Genomic DNA, 15982 nt, shown 5'->3' with positions numbered 1-15982 from the left:
TAGCTGATAGGAAAGTCGGCGTGCTCGAGTGTTGGCAGCCTTCGGTGGATTCCCTTGACCTCGATGTCCACTATTGTCGTTTTTCCAAGAGAGACTCAGCGACTTTAAGCGCTGGTGGATGGGACCGTCTGGGAGCACATACTCGAGCGGGGTGCTGGCGACCTGGGCACACATAGTATGCAGAAACTGCTGCGCCTTGAGCAAGTCCGACAACTGCTGGAGAGAGATGAACGATCCAGGCAGCACCAGACGGACTAGATGGTGAGACACGAGCGACGGTACGATACCAGTGCAGTCGAGTGGCTGGAGACACTCGAGGCTCTGCAAAAATGGCAGCGTGAACAGGCTAGTTGCAAGCCGGCGGGAGCTGCGCATGTCCGTGTCACTATAGCCTGCCGTCGGAGAGACGTGCATGATTTTGACCCGCGACAGGCTGCAGTGCTGCGTCGTGAGGAACTGGGTGATGGTGGAGGTTGCCGATTTTCTATCGGCGTACTCAATACACAGCGTCTGGAGGGACCCGCCGCATTGCGCTAGTATGGACCTGACACCGGCACTAGTGAAAGCTGGTAGGCGCGTGGGGATGTAGGTGGTATTGGCAATCGAGTACTCTCCTTTGCCCAGCACCAGATGCTCGACTGCAGGGAACGCCAGCACTGGAGTCTGTTGGGTGGTGGCTACAAACAATAGCCGTTTTGGAAGGCGTAAACTCGAGGACGGTCAGTGAGCGCAGCCTTGGGTATTCCTTTGTGTGGCCGCTGCTGGTGCGAGTCAGAGAAGTAAATGCTGCCGAGGTGATGCTGCCGATGGCCAGCGACTGCAGTGTGCTGTGGTACGACGAGACGCGCAGCACATCGCTGCGCTTGGCCAGCTTGACACGAGACAAATCCAAGCGAACCAATGGACATGCCCATGCGCCTGGAACCACTCCGCCGATGCTGCCCAGCCTACTTGGATCGGACAGACAAGCGACGATATCGCCGATGATTGCTGAATGGCTGTCAGCTGTGCACTGACACGCGCCTGGAGTCATAGATGATTGATCGGACTCGGGGCATGGCAGCGGCGATTGCATTGGCAAGGTCCTTGCTAACAGCGCCATTGCAGCCGGTGATGGTGATTGCAGCGATCCTGGAGCCCCGTGGACCCTTGCCTGCCGCCCTGAGCTGGCTGATCAGTCCTTTCGGCATTCTTCTCAGTGGCGGATCCGCCCAGGCTGACATGCAGATGGCGCGCATGCCGCCATGCATGCTCTGGCGCATGGATCGGGGCTTTGGCCGATAGCTGTATTGTTGCAAAGAACGCGTCCAAAGCTGCATGCCGCCAGGCCTTGCAGACTAATGTTAGTGTGCGGAAACTAAGCTGGCGTGGCTTGCAAAGGCATGGGGCGGGTTGCGTGCACTGAGCGCAGCTGAGGTAGCTGAAGATGCCGCGGAGGATTACGCACGGCAGCTGCTGCGCGAGGCCATGGGGCTGGGCGCGTGGTTTGCGTACAAGGCTGTATTGGCGAGATGACTGGGACAAAGTGCTGAGTGGCTCGAGAGACTTGCGGCTGAAGCACAGCTTGCGCACAAGTGCTTTGAAGCGGCCTAGGCGTAAACATTAAGTGGATAACTAGAAAAAAATGCAAATATGCTCAGGAACAAGAGAATGGGCGGGCAAAGAAAAAGGGAGCTATTGAACATTTATAGTCCTCTATTGCCCTTCATCTTGCAGCAAGCATTTGGCACACCAGTATCCCTCCAAACCGGCAGAGACCTTGAATGTAGCGAGGAGCCAAAGGGATATTATCAGTATTGTGAACGTCAAGCTTTTCTCACCCTCCACCATTCGCTTTCTTGGATGCACATTCTGACACCAAAAAGCAATCCCCCATGCTGGCTTGCCAGAAAGTGAGAAAACTGCGAAGGAACGCAGTTATCTAGGCTGGTGCTAAGGGCCATTGATCGCCCGGCACCCTTTGTAGAGAGCCGGAAACATGCAGGCGATCGGCAAGGACCTGGAAATGCAATACCGCAGACCATCTGTGCTCGCCACACACTGGCCACACAAAAAGAACGGTCTAAGGCGTATTGTAGCACATTGGCAAGCACAAGATAGTAGTGTTCTATTTGCTGAAAGGGCCAGCCCTCGTCGCCAAGATTGCCTGTGCATGGATGGGCCTTGTCGCCTCTTTTGCAGGTTCTTTCTGACCAGGATCCTGGCTCGCACTTTTTGGACTCACTAGACGCATTGGCGCTCATGACCAATACACAGACCTAAATAAGGAAGCGTCAGAATTGTTGTTGCAAAATAAAGGTATCGTGGAATCGGCATGAAGGAGTCTATGAGGGTGCAGGTCAGGAATATGTATCTTGCACGTAGTATGTCTAGAATTTGTACACGTTCTTGTACCCGAGCTCCTTCAGGATACCGACCAAGCTTTCCCTGCTTCATGACGTTGGGCTTGCTGCCGCAGACAGTCTTCATCATGGCCGGGGGACCGCAGACCGCGATAAGCGAGTTTGTCGATGCAGGCGGCATGTACTTTTGGATTTTCTCTCTATCGACATAGCCAAGCTCGCCAGTCCAGTCCTCGGACGCCTTTGTCAGAACATAGTGGACCTTGAACTTGTCTGGATGCTGAGCGGCAAAGCGGATCGAGCTGGTCCTTCAGGAATACATCGTCTTTGCTCTTGTTTGCAAACACCAGCGTAATGCGCGTCTTGTCGTTCGGGTCATTGACAACCCTGTTAATCAGCTGGAACATGGGCGTCAGGCCGCTGCCGCCGGCAATCATGCCAATGTCTGTGTATTCGCTAGGCTTGTACGAGAAGTTGGGAATTGGGCCCCACATTTCGACCTTGTCGCCGGGCCCCAGATCATGCAGTGCCGGCGACACCTGCCCGTCGTCGTAGCGCTTAATGACGAAGTCGCAGGAGCCGCGCTGGAGCTCGTGCTGACACGGGTGTGTAGGGGCGGAGCTCTGGTTTTGCCGCTGGGCAATGTGACGCGGAACAGGACCGCGCTGGAGGTGTAGTTGCCGAGCTTCTTGTCGCTGTCCAGCTGGAACGTCAGCCTTTTGACGTCGTGTGTGAGCTGCTGTGACTGCTGCAGCTGCACGGGCGTGAAGCCCAGTCGCGTCAGCGTCGTGTCGGGACTGCTTGTTGTTGAGGAAGTTGTAGGCGGCAGCGCCAAGACCCGTCAGGGCGAGGCCGCCGACGACGGCAAGTCCGTTTCCGCGAGCTGTGCGAGGCATCATTCTTTGCGTAGGGCTGGTTGTGGGTTTTAGGGCGGACTTGGAGAGCTGGTAGATGAAGTGTCGGTTGATGGCTGATGCAGTGTCTGAGGAGAGGATTTGCCTGCGCATTTTATATATGGTAGAAATTTTGCCAAGAAATCCATCTAGCGTGCAGTCACCCGAAAAATGTATGCAGCAAAAGTGCAAAAACCACCCACCAAGAGTTCCGGCTTACCCTACTCCACAATACTCGCCTGGCCAAGATCGCAGTGGCACAGGCTGGCCGAAAAGTACACGCAGGCTCAGTCTGGAAGAGTGCGCAAAAATTGCTCCTTACAGCAGGCATTCCATCGCCAGGCCTCGAGCCGAGGCCCGAAGATTCTCTGAAGCGTTTCAGTGGGTGAATGATTAAGGAGATCTAAAAGAGGACTAGTATTGCCAAGGCAAGTATTCCGATCGATTGCAGCACAAACCCGTGCTCTGTGCGGCTGCCGGTCAGCGAGACCGGCAGAGCTGCTGCTGCCGGCAGAGTTGTCGCTCTTGTCGGACTGAGGATGACGAGCCCTTGGGGAAGGCCGTGCGCGGGAACTTTGGGATCCACCCCTGCTCGACTCCGAGAAGATAGTCCCACTCGGGGGCACCTTCGGTGCGGAAGTTCCAGTAGAACCAGCCCAACAGCTGGCCATCATATACATCAAGCTGTGCGTCCATGTAATTCTTCAGGAACGCCTTGTACTCGTCCGTGAACTGCGTGTAGTCTGATCCGTAGTTGCCGGTGCACGTGCAGTTTGTGGTTGGGCAGTTCGGCTTTGGTCATGCCTGGCAGGAGTGCCTTCCCAGCGAGTGCCGCGGCCCAGCCCGTTGATGTACTTTGTGCAGTCGTGTGTGGCCACCGAGAACTCGCCGACAACGACGCGCCTAGTGGTGTTGTCGAAGATGGTGATGTTTTTTGCGGTATCGTACACCAAATTGATGTGGGTGGATTCGTTGAACGTCACCACCCACTCGTTGAACATCTGGTAGAGGTGCGAGTCCATGACGTGGTTCTCCCAGGTCGTGTTGACCAGCACATTCCACTCGTATGTATCAGCGAATGTATCATGGGTCATGAACATCAGGTCAGGCGCGATATTGCGCACTGTCGTATACGCCTCCTCGTAGAATGAGCGGACCTTTTCCAGCGGCGTGCTGTATTTGGACGGCTCGTTGATCGCCTCAATCGCATACACAACATCCGGCCACTTGTTTGCCATGTCGGCCAGCTTGGTCAGCACATCCATGGCACGGTCGATGTTGACACGCTGGTCGAGCCATGTGGTGTTGCCGCGGCGACCCGAGTTATCGAATCCATTCTGCGAGCCCGGCACGCCATGCAAATCAAGCTGCACCTTGAGGCCGAGATCGCGCGACCACCCCAGCATGCGCTCAATGTACGGCAGCTGGCCGTCCACGTACGGCTCCTCGCGGGTAAGGTTGAATGCCCAGTATCCGACCGGAATCCGGATCCAGTTGATTCCAACCTCAACCAACTTCTCGAGATGATCCCGGGTGACAAATGTGTCCCAGTGCTCCTCGAGCTGCCGCTTGGCTTCTTCCTTGCCAAGCTCCTTGGAGAACGTGTACTCGTCGAACCGGCATTTCTGCGTCGCTCATGTGCGAGAACTGATCGAAGAGACTGGGCTTGATGAATGCCTCAATCAGGAATACGCCGCCAATGTTGACGCCGCGGATTGCTCCGTGGCCAGCTGGCTTAACTGTGCTGGGAGGGTCCTCAGGCCGTGCTGTCGCGCTCAATCAGACCAAGCTCACCAGGGCTGCTCCAATGGCTGCGCGCTGCTACACACTGCATAAACGAGGTACCCAGCCACTGCTAGGGCCAACATAGGCTTGGACGAGGCTGCCATTTAGGGGAAGTAGCTTCATTAGTGTCTAAAAATAGCGGTATTAATAAGGTATGTGGCGGTAAGGGAAGGAAATGGCAAAGTAGCCGAGGATGTTGATCGGGATAGCGTGGAGGAAATAGAGGAGGAAAGTAAGGCGGTGTAGGCAGACTAAGGAGGAAAGGAGGATGAGAGTGGAGAGAGAATTGAACCCTTACACTAAGCCTGACAGGAGGGGCACAACCATACAGCGCAGGATGTACGTGCATTACTATAAACCAGGTCATTGCCAAGAGCAATGAAATCAGGAAAGGGATTGTCGCCAAAACCAAAAGGCAGTTGGCTGTGTTTGGGTGAATTGTAGCCAGGAGGTATTTCCAAACGCAGGATTCAATGAATGCGCTGTCCTTGAAGTTACGCCAAATGCGTTGTATGGCAGGCTGTATGGTATGAGTTTGCCCTCGTCGTTTATATTAAGACAGCTACGGCTCCCTGTTCACTCTGTAAAGCAGGTCGGCTGTAATCGAACCCGAGTGGAGTATGGCTGATGGTCCATTGGGAAAGACCAGTAGGCGAGAGGCGATCCATGCATTGCTATGCAGATCTTGTTTACATGGCCTTACCTGCTACTAAGAATCAGACCGACATGGACCATGTGGTCTGACTGTTTGCTACTGTTGAATGACGTCTTTTTCTTTTGCACACATTGACGGAGGGACGCCCCCAGCTTCAGAATTGCCTATGCGGTCCAGCAAAAAACTGAAAACAAAATGATATTGAACTTGTTGCAAACTGGCCAAGTAGAAATTGAGGAAAGCGCACGCAAATGAAAAGAGTTAATGGAAAGCAATCGCCAATACAAGCAAGGCAACGAAGTGCCTCACACTTCAAGGTGTAGCCGGGATAGGCTGCCGAGCACTGACGCAGCTGAATTTGCAGAACCGTTCTCCTCGCGGGTGTTCTGCTCGGAGTCCTCTTCAGGAACATATGCTGGCACCATTGGGTAGGCTGTGCGAGGGAACTTTGGAATCCAGCCTTGATCGACTCCCAGCAGGTAGTCCCACTCGGGCGCTTCCTCAGTGCGGAAGTTCCAGTAGAACCAGCCCATCAATTCGCCGTCATAGATAGCCAGCTGTGCGTCGACGTATCCCTTCAGGAATGCCTTGTAGCTCTCTGAAAACTCCTTGTAGTCTGACCCGTAGTCGCCAGTGCATGAGCATTGCTTGAATGGGCACAGCGGGTGGTCGACGCCCTCCAGAGTTCCCTCCCAGCGACTGCCGCGGCCAAGCCCATTGATGTACTTTGTGCAGTCGTGCGTTGCTGCCGAGAACTCGCCGACAACGACGCGTGTGTTGCCGCGGTCGAACTTTGTCACATTCTGCGCCATCTCTGCGACCATGTTGATATGCGCGGTCTCGTTAATTGTGACCATGTAGTTGTCGAACATCTGGTAGATATGTGTGTCCATCAAGGTGTTGGTCCAGTTCGAGCTGACGAGCGTGCCCCAATCATTGGGTCCCAGGAACGTGTCGTGGATCATAAAATAGACATTGGGAGCAATGACTGCGCACCAGATCATACGCTTCCTTGTAAAACCCAAAAATGCTCTCCACTGACCATTTCCAGCGTGATGGCTCATTCAATATCTGGATCCCGTACACCACATCGTCCCAGTCCAGCACCATGCTAGTCATCTTGGTCAATGCGTCCAGTGTCCGGTCGATATTCGTGCGCGACAGTAGCCACTCTGGCGTGCCGCGACGACCCGAGTTGTCATAGCCGTTCTGGGATCCTGGTGCACCATGCAAGTCTAGTTCGACCTTGAGTCCAATTTCACGTGCCCACCCCAGAATGCGCTCGATATAGGGTATCTGGCCGTCCACGTACGGCTCCTCGCTAGTAAGGTTGAATGCCCAATAGCCGTATGGGGATCCGGATCCAGTTGATTCCGGCATCGGCCTAGCCCCTCCAGGTGGCTCCTGGTCACAAACGTGTTCCAGTGGTCCTCAAGCTGCCGCTTGGCTTCTTCCTTGCCAAGTGTCTTCGTGAATGTCCACTCATCGACAGGCATGTCTTCGACACTCATATTGCGGAACTGGTCGAAAGAGACTGGGCTTGATGAAGGGCTCGATCAGGAACACGCCACCGATATTAACACCACGGATCAGCCCATGGTCTCGGGGTGGGCTGAGGTCGTACTGACAACCCCTGGGAGTCGCTAGTGCTATAGGATTCTGCAGGATCTGTAAAATCAGTTGGCTGTATGCTCGCTGGCATAGGTGTTTCTGGCATATCAGTATCAGTCACTAGCTCGTTGTCTTCGGTAGCTATATCTAGCGAGCTAGATATGCCAACTACAGCCAGTGCTGCTAATGTGCAGGTCAGGAAGCTTCTCACAGTGCAGATCCGCATTGTGTACAATAGTGAAGAGTGGGATAGAATAATGGTATTATGAGCAGCAAAAATGCACCTTTGGCGACCCAGAAAAGTTTCAGCCGATATCTAGACCAGGACGTCTGAAGAATGACAGCAAGTAGCCCACTACTGATTGGAAATTATAGTTGACTGCCTATCACCTTCCGGGCATTTTCAGGCTGGTCATTCTTGGGTGGCATGGGCGGAGAACCGTTTTTGGACCAGTCAAGAACAGTAGGGCTTGGCGCTCAAAAACGATGCTTTCATTTTTAATATTTTTAATTGATACGCATGCCGGCTACTGCTGGTTGTGGTTTGAGAGTCCAAATCTGCTGTTAGATTGCGGCTGCCACAGTTGCTTTTGTAAAGAAAACCAGTTCAGCACTGAATGTTAATGCTTCTGCCACCAATAGTCAAGGCAGTGACTGAGTTGCCCCAGTTGTACTGTTTCTTGGTTAGCAAGGGACTGTTATGTCTTGACGCCAGCGACGTTGATAGCCGAAGCCTTGGAGTTGTGCAGGCGCTCCTGAAGGAACCGGTTGAGTCCATGCGATTTTGATCAACGCTGTGGCCGTTGACATTCAGTGTGCTGCCCGAGGTTCCTGCCACATCCGTAGTGAATGACATCGCATTGGTGGTCTTGACAAGAGCCCTGGTGGTACCCACACCAAACTGGAGAACAGTCATAGAGCTGGGCACGCGTAATTTCGAGAGTCAAACCGAGCTTAGTGGCGAGATCCTGGGACTGGGTAAGAGCCTTGGAGTCACAGGATGGCTACGCTATCCAGCGTTGGACTCTAGTGTCGAGGCTCAGGTGCAGAGTTGCCCTGGTTGATGGAGTTAATCTGAACAGCGATGCTGCTAGGACAATAGTTGGTAAGGGCAGTAAGAAGGCTTGACGAAGCGGCGAGAACAGCGGCAAGTCCGAACAGTAAGCAGTAGAGAATCTCATGGTTCAAGCGGGGTATCGGGTTGGTTGATTAGAAGGAATACGTCTGTGTTTGGAGTGCGGTCTGCTCTGTACAACCGGACCGACTGCTTTCATACTAAAAGTCGTGTACCTTGGGCTAGAGCGAGGATGACAGGACGCCCCACTTTAAACCAAGGGACTTGTACTGAATGCGCGCTTGACCAAAAGGTGGATTGTCCAATAGTGCTGTTCATATGCGCCCATCTGCTCAGCGGTGGCTGATTCCGTTCCTGGGAATGTATGTCATACGGGAAAAGAGAATATCCTAAAATCCACTGCAGTGAGATTGCAGATCGATTTGCTCCAGAGCAGCTGTACTCGTGAGAATCTTGCAATATGTCCCTCTTTCCCACAAAGAGCTGGCACAACGGGGGAGACATTGCTCTCCGGGGTTCAGACAGGCTGAATCCCGAAATAGTTCGGCTAGCCAGAATGAGAGGTCGATAGCATGTTTTGCCCAAGGTTGGTTCGTGGCAGGTGTATGCTGGGAAACATCATTTGTGTGTGCAACTTGTTTCACTTTGGACGCAAAATAGCAGCGTTTAGTGAAAAATACTAAGACTGAAAAGCTGGTTAAGAAAGAGCTAACAGCTTGTAGCTTCGGTCGGTATATGGAGGGATGAGGGAAATTAGCACCAGATAATAATGTTCCTCTTTCCAATAGTCGGGCCCTCGACCGAGTTGCCCCAGTTGTACTGCTTCTGGTTAATCAGAGACTGGTACGTCTTGACGCCAGCGGTGTTGCTAGCTGAGGTCTTGGAGCTGTCCAGGCGCTCCTGAAGGAACCGGTTGAGCCACTGCGATTTCGTCAACGCTGTGGCCGTTGACATTCAGCGTGCTGCCCGAGGTTCCTGCCACATTCCGTAGTGAATGCAGTCATTGGTGGTCTGAACAAGGGCCTTTTGCACCATCAGCACCGAACTGGATAGCAGCGTCGTAGAGCTGGGCATGGGTGATGTCAAGGCTGGCACCAATGCTGGTTGCAAGGTCCTGGGACGGAGCGAAGAACTGGGCGTTGCGGACAGATTCGGAGGCAGCATTGAATGCAGTAGCAGACGAAGAAGGAGTGCTGCCTTGGTTGAGGGAGTTCAGCTGAACAGCGATGTTCTTGGGGCAGTAGTTAGCAACGACGCCCAGGAGGCTCGACGAGGCCGCGAGAACAGCAGCGAGGGCAAGGGTACCAGCAGAGAACTTCATATTGTGCGACGAGTTATTAGTGGCGTGAAGTCTGTTTAGTTTGAATACACCCTTTCACCCTCGTCTCCACTTGGCCTTTTATACTGCAGTCCGATGTCTGTTGCAGTGTACAAGGTCCTTGGGCTGTCGAACGGCATAGGATTCGCTTTTGGACAACTAATGGGCAGGGAGAGGTATGTTGTTGTCGATGCCATCCCAGTTTGCATGTCCAGTTCGGATCGGAATCGTCCCCATTGGCTGTATGCAACTTGAGGAGAGAAGGGTCCCCCGCCCGCATTGCTGCAAGATGGCAGATCGGGCAAATAGCTGTCTTCAAATCCGTGTGAAAAGAACATTGGGATCCTGTATGTTCCCACCCTAATTCTTGGCATTCGCATGCCATGTCGTAATCTCCGATTCCGGACAACACATCCCAAAGCGTGCAACTTGCTCACATGGAAGAAATAGCTAGCAAATCCAGCATATGATTCGGTTTCAGAAAACAGAGGCCGAATTACCGAGCCCGCACTTAAGACCACTACCACCTAGCACTTCACCGTGCAACCTGCTTTCCATCGTTGTTGAGAGCCTTGATCGTACTACCCCACTTGTACTGCTTCTGAGCGACCACATACTGGTACGACTTGACACGAGTGATGCTCTTGGCCCACTCCTTCTGTGTCTCCTTGTTGTGAGGGTTTGTGAGATCAGCGATGCGGACTTTGAGGAACTTGTTTAGCCAGACAATCTCGTCGACATTGTGTCCGCTTGATCCTTAGGGTGCTGCCCGACGAGCCCTTAGCGTCAGCCTTGAACGAGCTGCTCGTCTTCTTGATAAGTGCGCCGACCGAGTCTGGGTCTGAACCTTCGCCGTGCTGGATTGTCGTGTCATAGAGCTGAGCACGGGTCACGTCGAGCTTAGCACCCAGCTTGTCGGCCAGATTCTGCGACGGGTTGAAGTACATGCTGTCGCGGATACTATCCTGCGCAGAACGGAACTTGGCATCAGACTTGCCGAGCTTCTCCCATGTGCTACAGTAGCCACTCAGGCCTGCAGTTGACCCGCTCTCTGTATCAGCGTACTTTTTCAGCACGCCGTCGTACTTGCTGAACACGTCCTTGCCACCTGTGGCTTTGTGGTATTTCTTGATGACTTCCCAGGCATCAGCAGTGCCTGTGCAGAACCCAGCAATACCGGCTGTGTAGCCGCGGCCGTCATGAATGTTCTCGCAGTAGTCGTAGTAGGAACACTGTGTCGCCGTTCTCGTAGATATTTGTCAGCTGCAGTGCAATCTTTTTGGAGCAGGTGGAGAGGCCGGCATTGGCAGAACCAAAGGCAGCGGCAATAGCAACAACCGCGAGAGTAGTGGCGGTAAACTTCATTATCGGCTAGGCAGTTAAAAGCGAATAAGTAGCAATTGTGGTAGGAGTAAGCATAGGGATTCGAAAGTGCCTTTGTTGGACAGGTTTTATGCTACAGGAATACTCAAGCAGGAGGCAGTTGGGCGAACAGTTTCGTGAAATTTCAGAAAAACACGATCAAGCAACTCGCGCTGGTTTTGCTGCAAGGCAATCTGCTGAAGGGAAGCTGCCCTATACACAGCGGCAGCTTGCACATCTTTGGATGGGTAATTTGCAAATACGCCGCTTGCATCAGATACATCAATATCTCACTCCGCCATTCACCTCCCATCCTATCATGTTGTATAGCAGTGAATCGAAACGCTTAGCTTAGCGCCATTCTGGCATGTCCAAGGCTAGGTACGTCGTGCCAAGGCCTGTTACGAATGCCAGTGCCAAGAGTTAATATGCCATACCGCCACACTACGTAATTGTGAGCGAGATATCGCTGTCCCGTCTAGTACTTCATGTGTCAACCATGTGGTACAGACAACAGTACTATGACTACGCTATCAATATGTGCTCTCAGCAATCATGTTGGGGACACTAGCAAGTCCACAAATCCCACTTCTACATATGTACCGAACATGGCCAGTATTGGTGTTATATAGCACATGTGCCTCAGTAGAAACGTCTGATCAATCAGGATATCAAAACTATATATAAGATATGGTTGCATACTGTCTCTTGTGATGTCGGCAATTTCCAGAGGCCATTAAAAAATTGTTTGCTGTTGGCATTGTTCTGCAGAGGTCTCGGGTCGGGTATTTTTGGACCAAGATGCAGTGATGTGCAGATTGTTGCGATAAAGTGTGCAAGAAGAAGACTTGGGTGAGGTAAAGGCACATCCAACCAATGTTTCTTTTCCTCCAAAAAGCCGTTACCTATCCAATATTTCCTCGCTTACATAACTGTTATTTGTTTCTATTACCGTTAATCATGGTGCGGTCCTCGTTCCTCGCCTGTTGTATCATGTACTCGCTGGTAGGCGCTAGCGCCGCTGGCGGATACGCGAGCCCTGCACCCAATGGAAGTGGCAAGCTTGAAGCTCGCCAGAATATAAACGCGATGCTTTCCTCAGCACTGGTCGCGCTTAATACGCTACTCGACGCACCAACTTCATCTGCTGTTGCTACAGGCTCCACTACCCAAACACCAACTACTCGAGATATCACCAGCTCTGTGCCAACAGGAGCCCCTGACTCAATTGACTTTGGACAACTTCTGTCTCAAGCTGGAGAAATAGCAAACAGTCTTTTTGGAGGAATAGGAACAAACACAGCAGGTCCTTTTGCTTCTGTTGGTAACAGCAGCGACAGCGGTATGTCGAGTGGAACCAAGATTGCTCTAGGCGTTGCTATCCCTCTCGGTGCCATATTGATCGGGGTTGTCGTGTTTCTTTATATCAAGCTCAAGAAGCACCGGTATGACCGTGATTTGGCATATGAAGGCGAGAATGCACAGGTTGTGCATCAGCTTGGAGGAGCTGGTGATGCCATTGTGGAAGAGGAGGTGGAAGAACAACCACCGAGCTACAGCAACCTGCCTGAAAACAGAGTGCCAGCGTCCAAGTAACAGATACTCTCAGCGTTTTTGCTCAAACAAACAGTGTTGAAAAAGAACGAAGAAGTAGAGATTTAGCGACTGAAATGTTTACTTGGCCTTGCCAGAGACGGCAGCCTGGAGGGCCTCGTAGAGCTCGATCTCGATGGCGGCAGCCTCCTTGGTGATCTCGTCCTTGGCGGACGAGGCCAGGCGCTGGGACTCGGCGAGGTTGGCCGCAACAGCCTATGTGCGAGACACAGCAGAGTTAGTACCACAAGCGTGCAATACCGCATCACCTTATTACACCATATGTCTGTTGTGTTCTTACCTGGACATCGATGTCCTCGAGCTTGAAGGCCTCAATGGCGTTGATGTTGAGGACCGAGTTCGGGTTCATGATGGCGAAACCACCGCTGACAAAGTACTTCTGCGATCCAGACTCGCTGATCAGGTCAATGACACCCGGCTTGAGCTGCTCAATGGTGGGGACGTGGTCGGCAAGGATACCGAGGTCACCCGAGACAGCGGACAGATCGACCTGCGAGACCTCGTGGTTCTTCAGAACCGACTCGTGGGGCAGAGCAAAGTTGACAATAAGCTTGCCGGACGATGCAGCCTCCGAAGCGTAGAAGCGGCGGGCAGCTATACGTGCCAAGCGCAAGCGGTACCGCCAAATCCCCCCGAATTATGCCATTTCGCAGGACGCCAAAGCAGAACGACCGTCACAATTGCCCGAGCCATACATGGTAGAAGGTGCGTGGTGGTTTAGTATACAGAGTGTGTCTCATGCGTGCGGCTGGCCGATTCAGCATGAATTCACGGTTCAGTTGTGCTTACCCAGACGGGTGGCGGGCTTGATAGCGCGAGTAATGAAGCTCATTGTTGGTGGTGCTGTGCGGATTTCTTCGTGCAATAGAGAACAGAAATAAAAGCGGGCTGTCAATGACAAGAAGGAGAAGCAAAAACGATAGTTGCTGGTGCGAATTTGACCCCAAATTTCGATAACCCTCTCGCCCTTGCGCACCGCCTGGACTGGCGCGGGCAGCACCGCTCTGCGCTGGTGCGGCTCGGCGCGATTTTGGGTGGTGCCTCGCTCTGCAAGATAACGTTGCCCGTTTCAGCTCGGCGCTGATGCGGGATCAGCATGCAATCAGCCGATCAATCCGAGTCGGGGCTCGCCAAAGTGACTGGTTTTTGGGCCAAATTTCCGCCCGAGCTGATATAGCCGCCAGGTGCGTGCATTTTTGGGCGCTGGCCCGCGGCTGTTGGAGCGTGGGCGGTGTGCGCGAGTCCCCGATAAGAGCGCCCTCGCCAGTTCGGGCGGCTATGCCTGCCCCGCTCCCTGTCCACTTTGTATTTGCCTTCCTCTCCTCTCTAAATAGTTGCCAACTTCTCTTCCACTATTTTCTTTGTTTCTAGAGGAAAAAAGTATGATTATCACTCGCAACGTGTCTCGCCTCGCTTCCAAGGCTAACCGTGTTGTTCGCCAGAACAACGCCTTCCTTGCCCGCGCCGCCGCTGCCTCTGCTGGTAAGTTCCTACAAGAAAAACATAGACCTGGCGTTCGTAGAGCATAGATTCAAACAAATCTGCCGACGAGCACCAATTTGTGTTTCGAATTGCAAACTGTGAATCCGACGTTGAGATCCAACGCGAATTTCGCACTCTTATCTGGAAGGCCTGCTGGTGATTCACAAAGCACACGCACCTTTTATTGCAAGCATTTGGAAATCTCTTATCTTCAGATTTAAGCAACTAACAAGCAAACCAAACCGGCCGCTTCCCTCTCACCACGATGTAGCCCGCCAGTACGCTACCGAGGCTGCTGCCAAGGCCATCGCTGCCGGCAAGATCAGACAGGTTATCGGTGCCGTCGTCGATGTCCAGTTCGAGCAGGACAGCCTTCCCCCCATCCTCAACGCCCTTGAGGTCCAGAACAGCAGCTCCCGCCTTGTTCTTGAGGTCTCTCAGCACCTTGGTGAGAACACCGTCCGTACCATTGCCATGGACGGTACTGAGGGTCTCGTCCGCGGCCAGCCCGTCAGCGACACCGGCTACCCCATCCGTGTCCCCGTCGGTCCCGAGTGCCTCGGCCGTATCATGAACGTCATTGGTGAGCCCGTCGACGAGCGCGGCCCCATTGAGGCCAAGAAGGTTGCTTCGATCCACGCTGCTCCCCCAGAGTTCATTGACCAGTCGACCGCCCCCGAGGTTCTGGAGACTGGTATCAAGGTCGTCGATCTGCTTGCCCCCTATGCCCGTGGTGGTAAGATCGGTCTCTTCGGCGGTGCCGGTGTCGGTAAGACTGTGTTCATCCAGGAGCTGATCAACAACGTCGCCAAGGCCCACGGTGGTTACTCCGTCTTTGCTGGTGTCGGTGAGCGCACCCGTGAGGGTAACGATCTGTACCACGAGATGATTGCCACTGGTGTCATCAAGCTCGACGGTGCCTCGAAGGCTGCCCTCGTCTACGGCCAGATGAACGAGCCCCCAGGTGCCCGTGCCCGTGTTGCTCTGACCGGTCTCACTGTTGCTGAGTACTTCCGTGACGAGGAGGGCCAGGACGTGCTCCTCTTCATTGACAACATTTTCCGTTTCACCCAGGCCGGTTCCGAGGTGTCTGCCCTGCTCGGCCGTATTCCCTCGGCTGTCGGTTACCAGCCCACCCTCGCCACTGACATGGGTGTGATGCAGGAGCGCATTACCACCACCAAGAAGGGCTCGATTACCTCGGTGCAGGCTATTTACGTGCCGGCTGATGATCTTACCGATCCCGCCCCCGCCACCACCTTCGCCCATCTGGACGCCACCACTGTGCTGTCGCGTTCCATCTCCGAGCTGGGTATCTACCCCGCTGTCGACCCGCTCGACTCCAAGTCGCGCATGCTCGACCCGCGTATCGTCGGTGAGGAGCACTACAACATCGCCACCGGTGTCCAGCGCATCCTGCAGTCGTACAAGTCCCTCCAGGATATCATTGCCATTCTCGGTATGGACGAGCTGTCTGAGGAGGACAAGCTCACCTGTCGAGCGCGCCCGTAAGATCCAGCGTTTCATGTCGCAGCCGTTCTCGGTCGCCACTGTCTTCACTGGCTTCGAGGGCAAGCTCGTCTCGCTCAAGGACACCGTCCGCTCGTTCAGGGAGATCCTTGACGGCAAGCACGATGCCCTCCCCGAGTCCGCCTTCTACATGGCTGGTGACATCGATGATGTCGTCCGCAAGGCCGCCGACATTGCCCGCGAGATGGCTGCCAGCGGTGCCAACTAAGTTTTCCTGTCGTGTTTAAACTGAGTTGTCTTTTCTGTTTTCCTCCCTTTCTTTATCAAACGAGTCTTTTCTCCAAACAAAGTCGCCAATATCCCAGACTGCTGGGC

General features: G+C 53.5%; 10 protein-coding genes across 10 annotated transcripts; 2 read left to right on the top strand and 8 right to left on the bottom strand.

Moving 5' to 3' along the window:
• Positions 1 to 71: 71 nt before the first annotated feature.
• Positions 72 to 1830, bottom strand: DL89DRAFT_265433 (uncharacterized protein; the record flags this gene model as incomplete). The annotated part of the gene is made up of 16 exons (XM_040886662.1): positions 72 to 141; positions 163 to 216; positions 247 to 254; positions 288 to 319; positions 344 to 433; positions 458 to 510; positions 550 to 709; positions 854 to 918; positions 952 to 998; positions 1095 to 1194; positions 1222 to 1337; positions 1359 to 1401; positions 1444 to 1473; positions 1495 to 1545; positions 1573 to 1589; positions 1749 to 1830. Coding segments are annotated over 16 exons (1018 nt in total), but the record flags the coding sequence as incomplete, so codon positions are not given.
• Positions 1831 to 2081: 251 nt separating this feature from the next.
• On the bottom strand, positions 2082 to 3327 carry DL89DRAFT_265432 (ferredoxin reductase-like protein). Its single transcript, XM_040886661.1, has 5 exons — positions 3141 to 3327; positions 2992 to 3058; positions 2663 to 2965; positions 2440 to 2622; positions 2082 to 2402 (listed from the first exon to the last, which is right to left on the bottom strand). The coding sequence occupies exons 1-5, from the start codon at positions 3236 to 3238 to the stop codon at positions 2370 to 2372; spliced, it is 684 nt and encodes a 227-aa protein (XP_040746686.1). The 5' UTR covers positions 3239 to 3327; the 3' UTR covers positions 2082 to 2369.
• A 67-nt stretch (positions 3328 to 3394) lies between these two features.
• Positions 3395 to 5266, bottom strand: DL89DRAFT_265431 (glycoside hydrolase). Its single transcript, XM_040886660.1, is given in 7 exon segments — positions 3395 to 3520; positions 3563 to 3700; positions 3726 to 3757; positions 3780 to 4027; positions 4114 to 4827; positions 4853 to 5001; positions 5021 to 5266. The coding sequence occupies 6 exon segments, from the start codon at positions 5067 to 5069 to the stop codon at positions 3639 to 3641; spliced, it is 1254 nt and encodes a 417-aa protein (XP_040746685.1). The 5' UTR covers positions 5070 to 5266; the 3' UTR covers positions 3395 to 3520; positions 3563 to 3638.
• A 618-nt stretch (positions 5267 to 5884) lies between these two features.
• Positions 5885 to 7541, bottom strand: DL89DRAFT_265430 (glycoside hydrolase). Its single transcript, XM_040886659.1, has 4 exons — positions 7300 to 7541; positions 7092 to 7195; positions 6718 to 7059; positions 5885 to 6686 (listed from the first exon to the last, which is right to left on the bottom strand). The coding sequence occupies exons 1-4, from the start codon at positions 7510 to 7512 to the stop codon at positions 5981 to 5983; spliced, it is 1365 nt and encodes a 454-aa protein (XP_040746684.1). The 5' UTR covers positions 7513 to 7541; the 3' UTR covers positions 5885 to 5980.
• Positions 7542 to 7893: 352 nt separating this feature from the next.
• On the bottom strand, positions 7894 to 8202 carry DL89DRAFT_255442 (uncharacterized protein; the record flags this gene model as incomplete). Its single annotated transcript, XM_040885348.1, has 1 exon — positions 7894 to 8202. The coding sequence occupies one exon, from the start codon at positions 8200 to 8202 to the stop codon at positions 7894 to 7896; it is 309 nt and encodes a 102-aa protein (XP_040746683.1).
• Positions 8203 to 9114: 912 nt separating this feature from the next.
• Positions 9115 to 9682, bottom strand: DL89DRAFT_281924 (uncharacterized protein; the record flags this gene model as incomplete). Its single annotated transcript, XM_040889662.1, has 2 exons — positions 9115 to 9299; positions 9394 to 9682. 2 exons carry the CDS (start codon positions 9680 to 9682, stop codon positions 9115 to 9117), a joined length of 474 nt encoding a protein of 157 aa, XP_040746682.1.
• Positions 9683 to 10169: 487 nt separating this feature from the next.
• Positions 10170 to 11084, bottom strand: DL89DRAFT_265429 (lysozyme-like protein). Its single transcript, XM_040886658.1, has 3 exons — positions 10913 to 11084; positions 10454 to 10887; positions 10170 to 10428 (listed from the first exon to the last, which is right to left on the bottom strand). Exons 1-3 carry the CDS (start codon positions 11042 to 11044, stop codon positions 10215 to 10217), a joined length of 780 nt encoding a protein of 259 aa, XP_040746681.1. The 5' UTR covers positions 11045 to 11084; the 3' UTR covers positions 10170 to 10214.
• Positions 11085 to 11924: 840 nt separating this feature from the next.
• On the top strand, positions 11925 to 12672 carry DL89DRAFT_265428 (uncharacterized protein). Its single transcript, XM_040886657.1, has one exon. The coding sequence runs from the start codon at positions 12002 to 12004 to the stop codon at positions 12635 to 12637; it is 636 nt and encodes a 211-aa protein (XP_040746680.1). The 5' UTR covers positions 11925 to 12001; the 3' UTR covers positions 12638 to 12672.
• Positions 12673 to 12715: 43 nt separating this feature from the next.
• DL89DRAFT_291035 (F1F0 ATP synthase delta subunit) lies at positions 12716 to 13487 on the bottom strand (the record flags this gene model as incomplete). The annotated part of the gene is made up of 3 exons (XM_040890155.1): positions 12716 to 12850; positions 12936 to 13249; positions 13445 to 13487. The coding sequence occupies 3 exons, from the start codon at positions 13485 to 13487 to the stop codon at positions 12716 to 12718; spliced, it is 492 nt and encodes a 163-aa protein (XP_040746679.1).
• Positions 13488 to 14037: 550 nt separating this feature from the next.
• Positions 14038 to 15982, top strand: DL89DRAFT_320930 (ATP synthase subunit beta, mitochondrial; the record flags this gene model as incomplete). The annotated part of the gene is made up of 3 exons (XM_040891245.1): positions 14038 to 14137; positions 14409 to 15567; positions 15626 to 15982. 3 exons carry the CDS (start codon positions 14038 to 14040, stop codon positions 15873 to 15875), a joined length of 1509 nt encoding a protein of 502 aa, XP_040746678.1. The 3' UTR covers positions 15876 to 15982.

The sequence above is a fragment of the Linderina pennispora genome (assembly GCF_002104995.1).
Source record: "Linderina pennispora strain ATCC 12442 chromosome Unknown DL89scaffold_2, whole genome shotgun sequence".
Classification (NCBI taxonomy): Eukaryota; Fungi; Kickxellomycota; class Kickxellomycetes; order Kickxellales; family Kickxellaceae; genus Linderina; species Linderina pennispora.
This window is presented reverse-complemented; position numbering and strand designations above follow the sequence as displayed.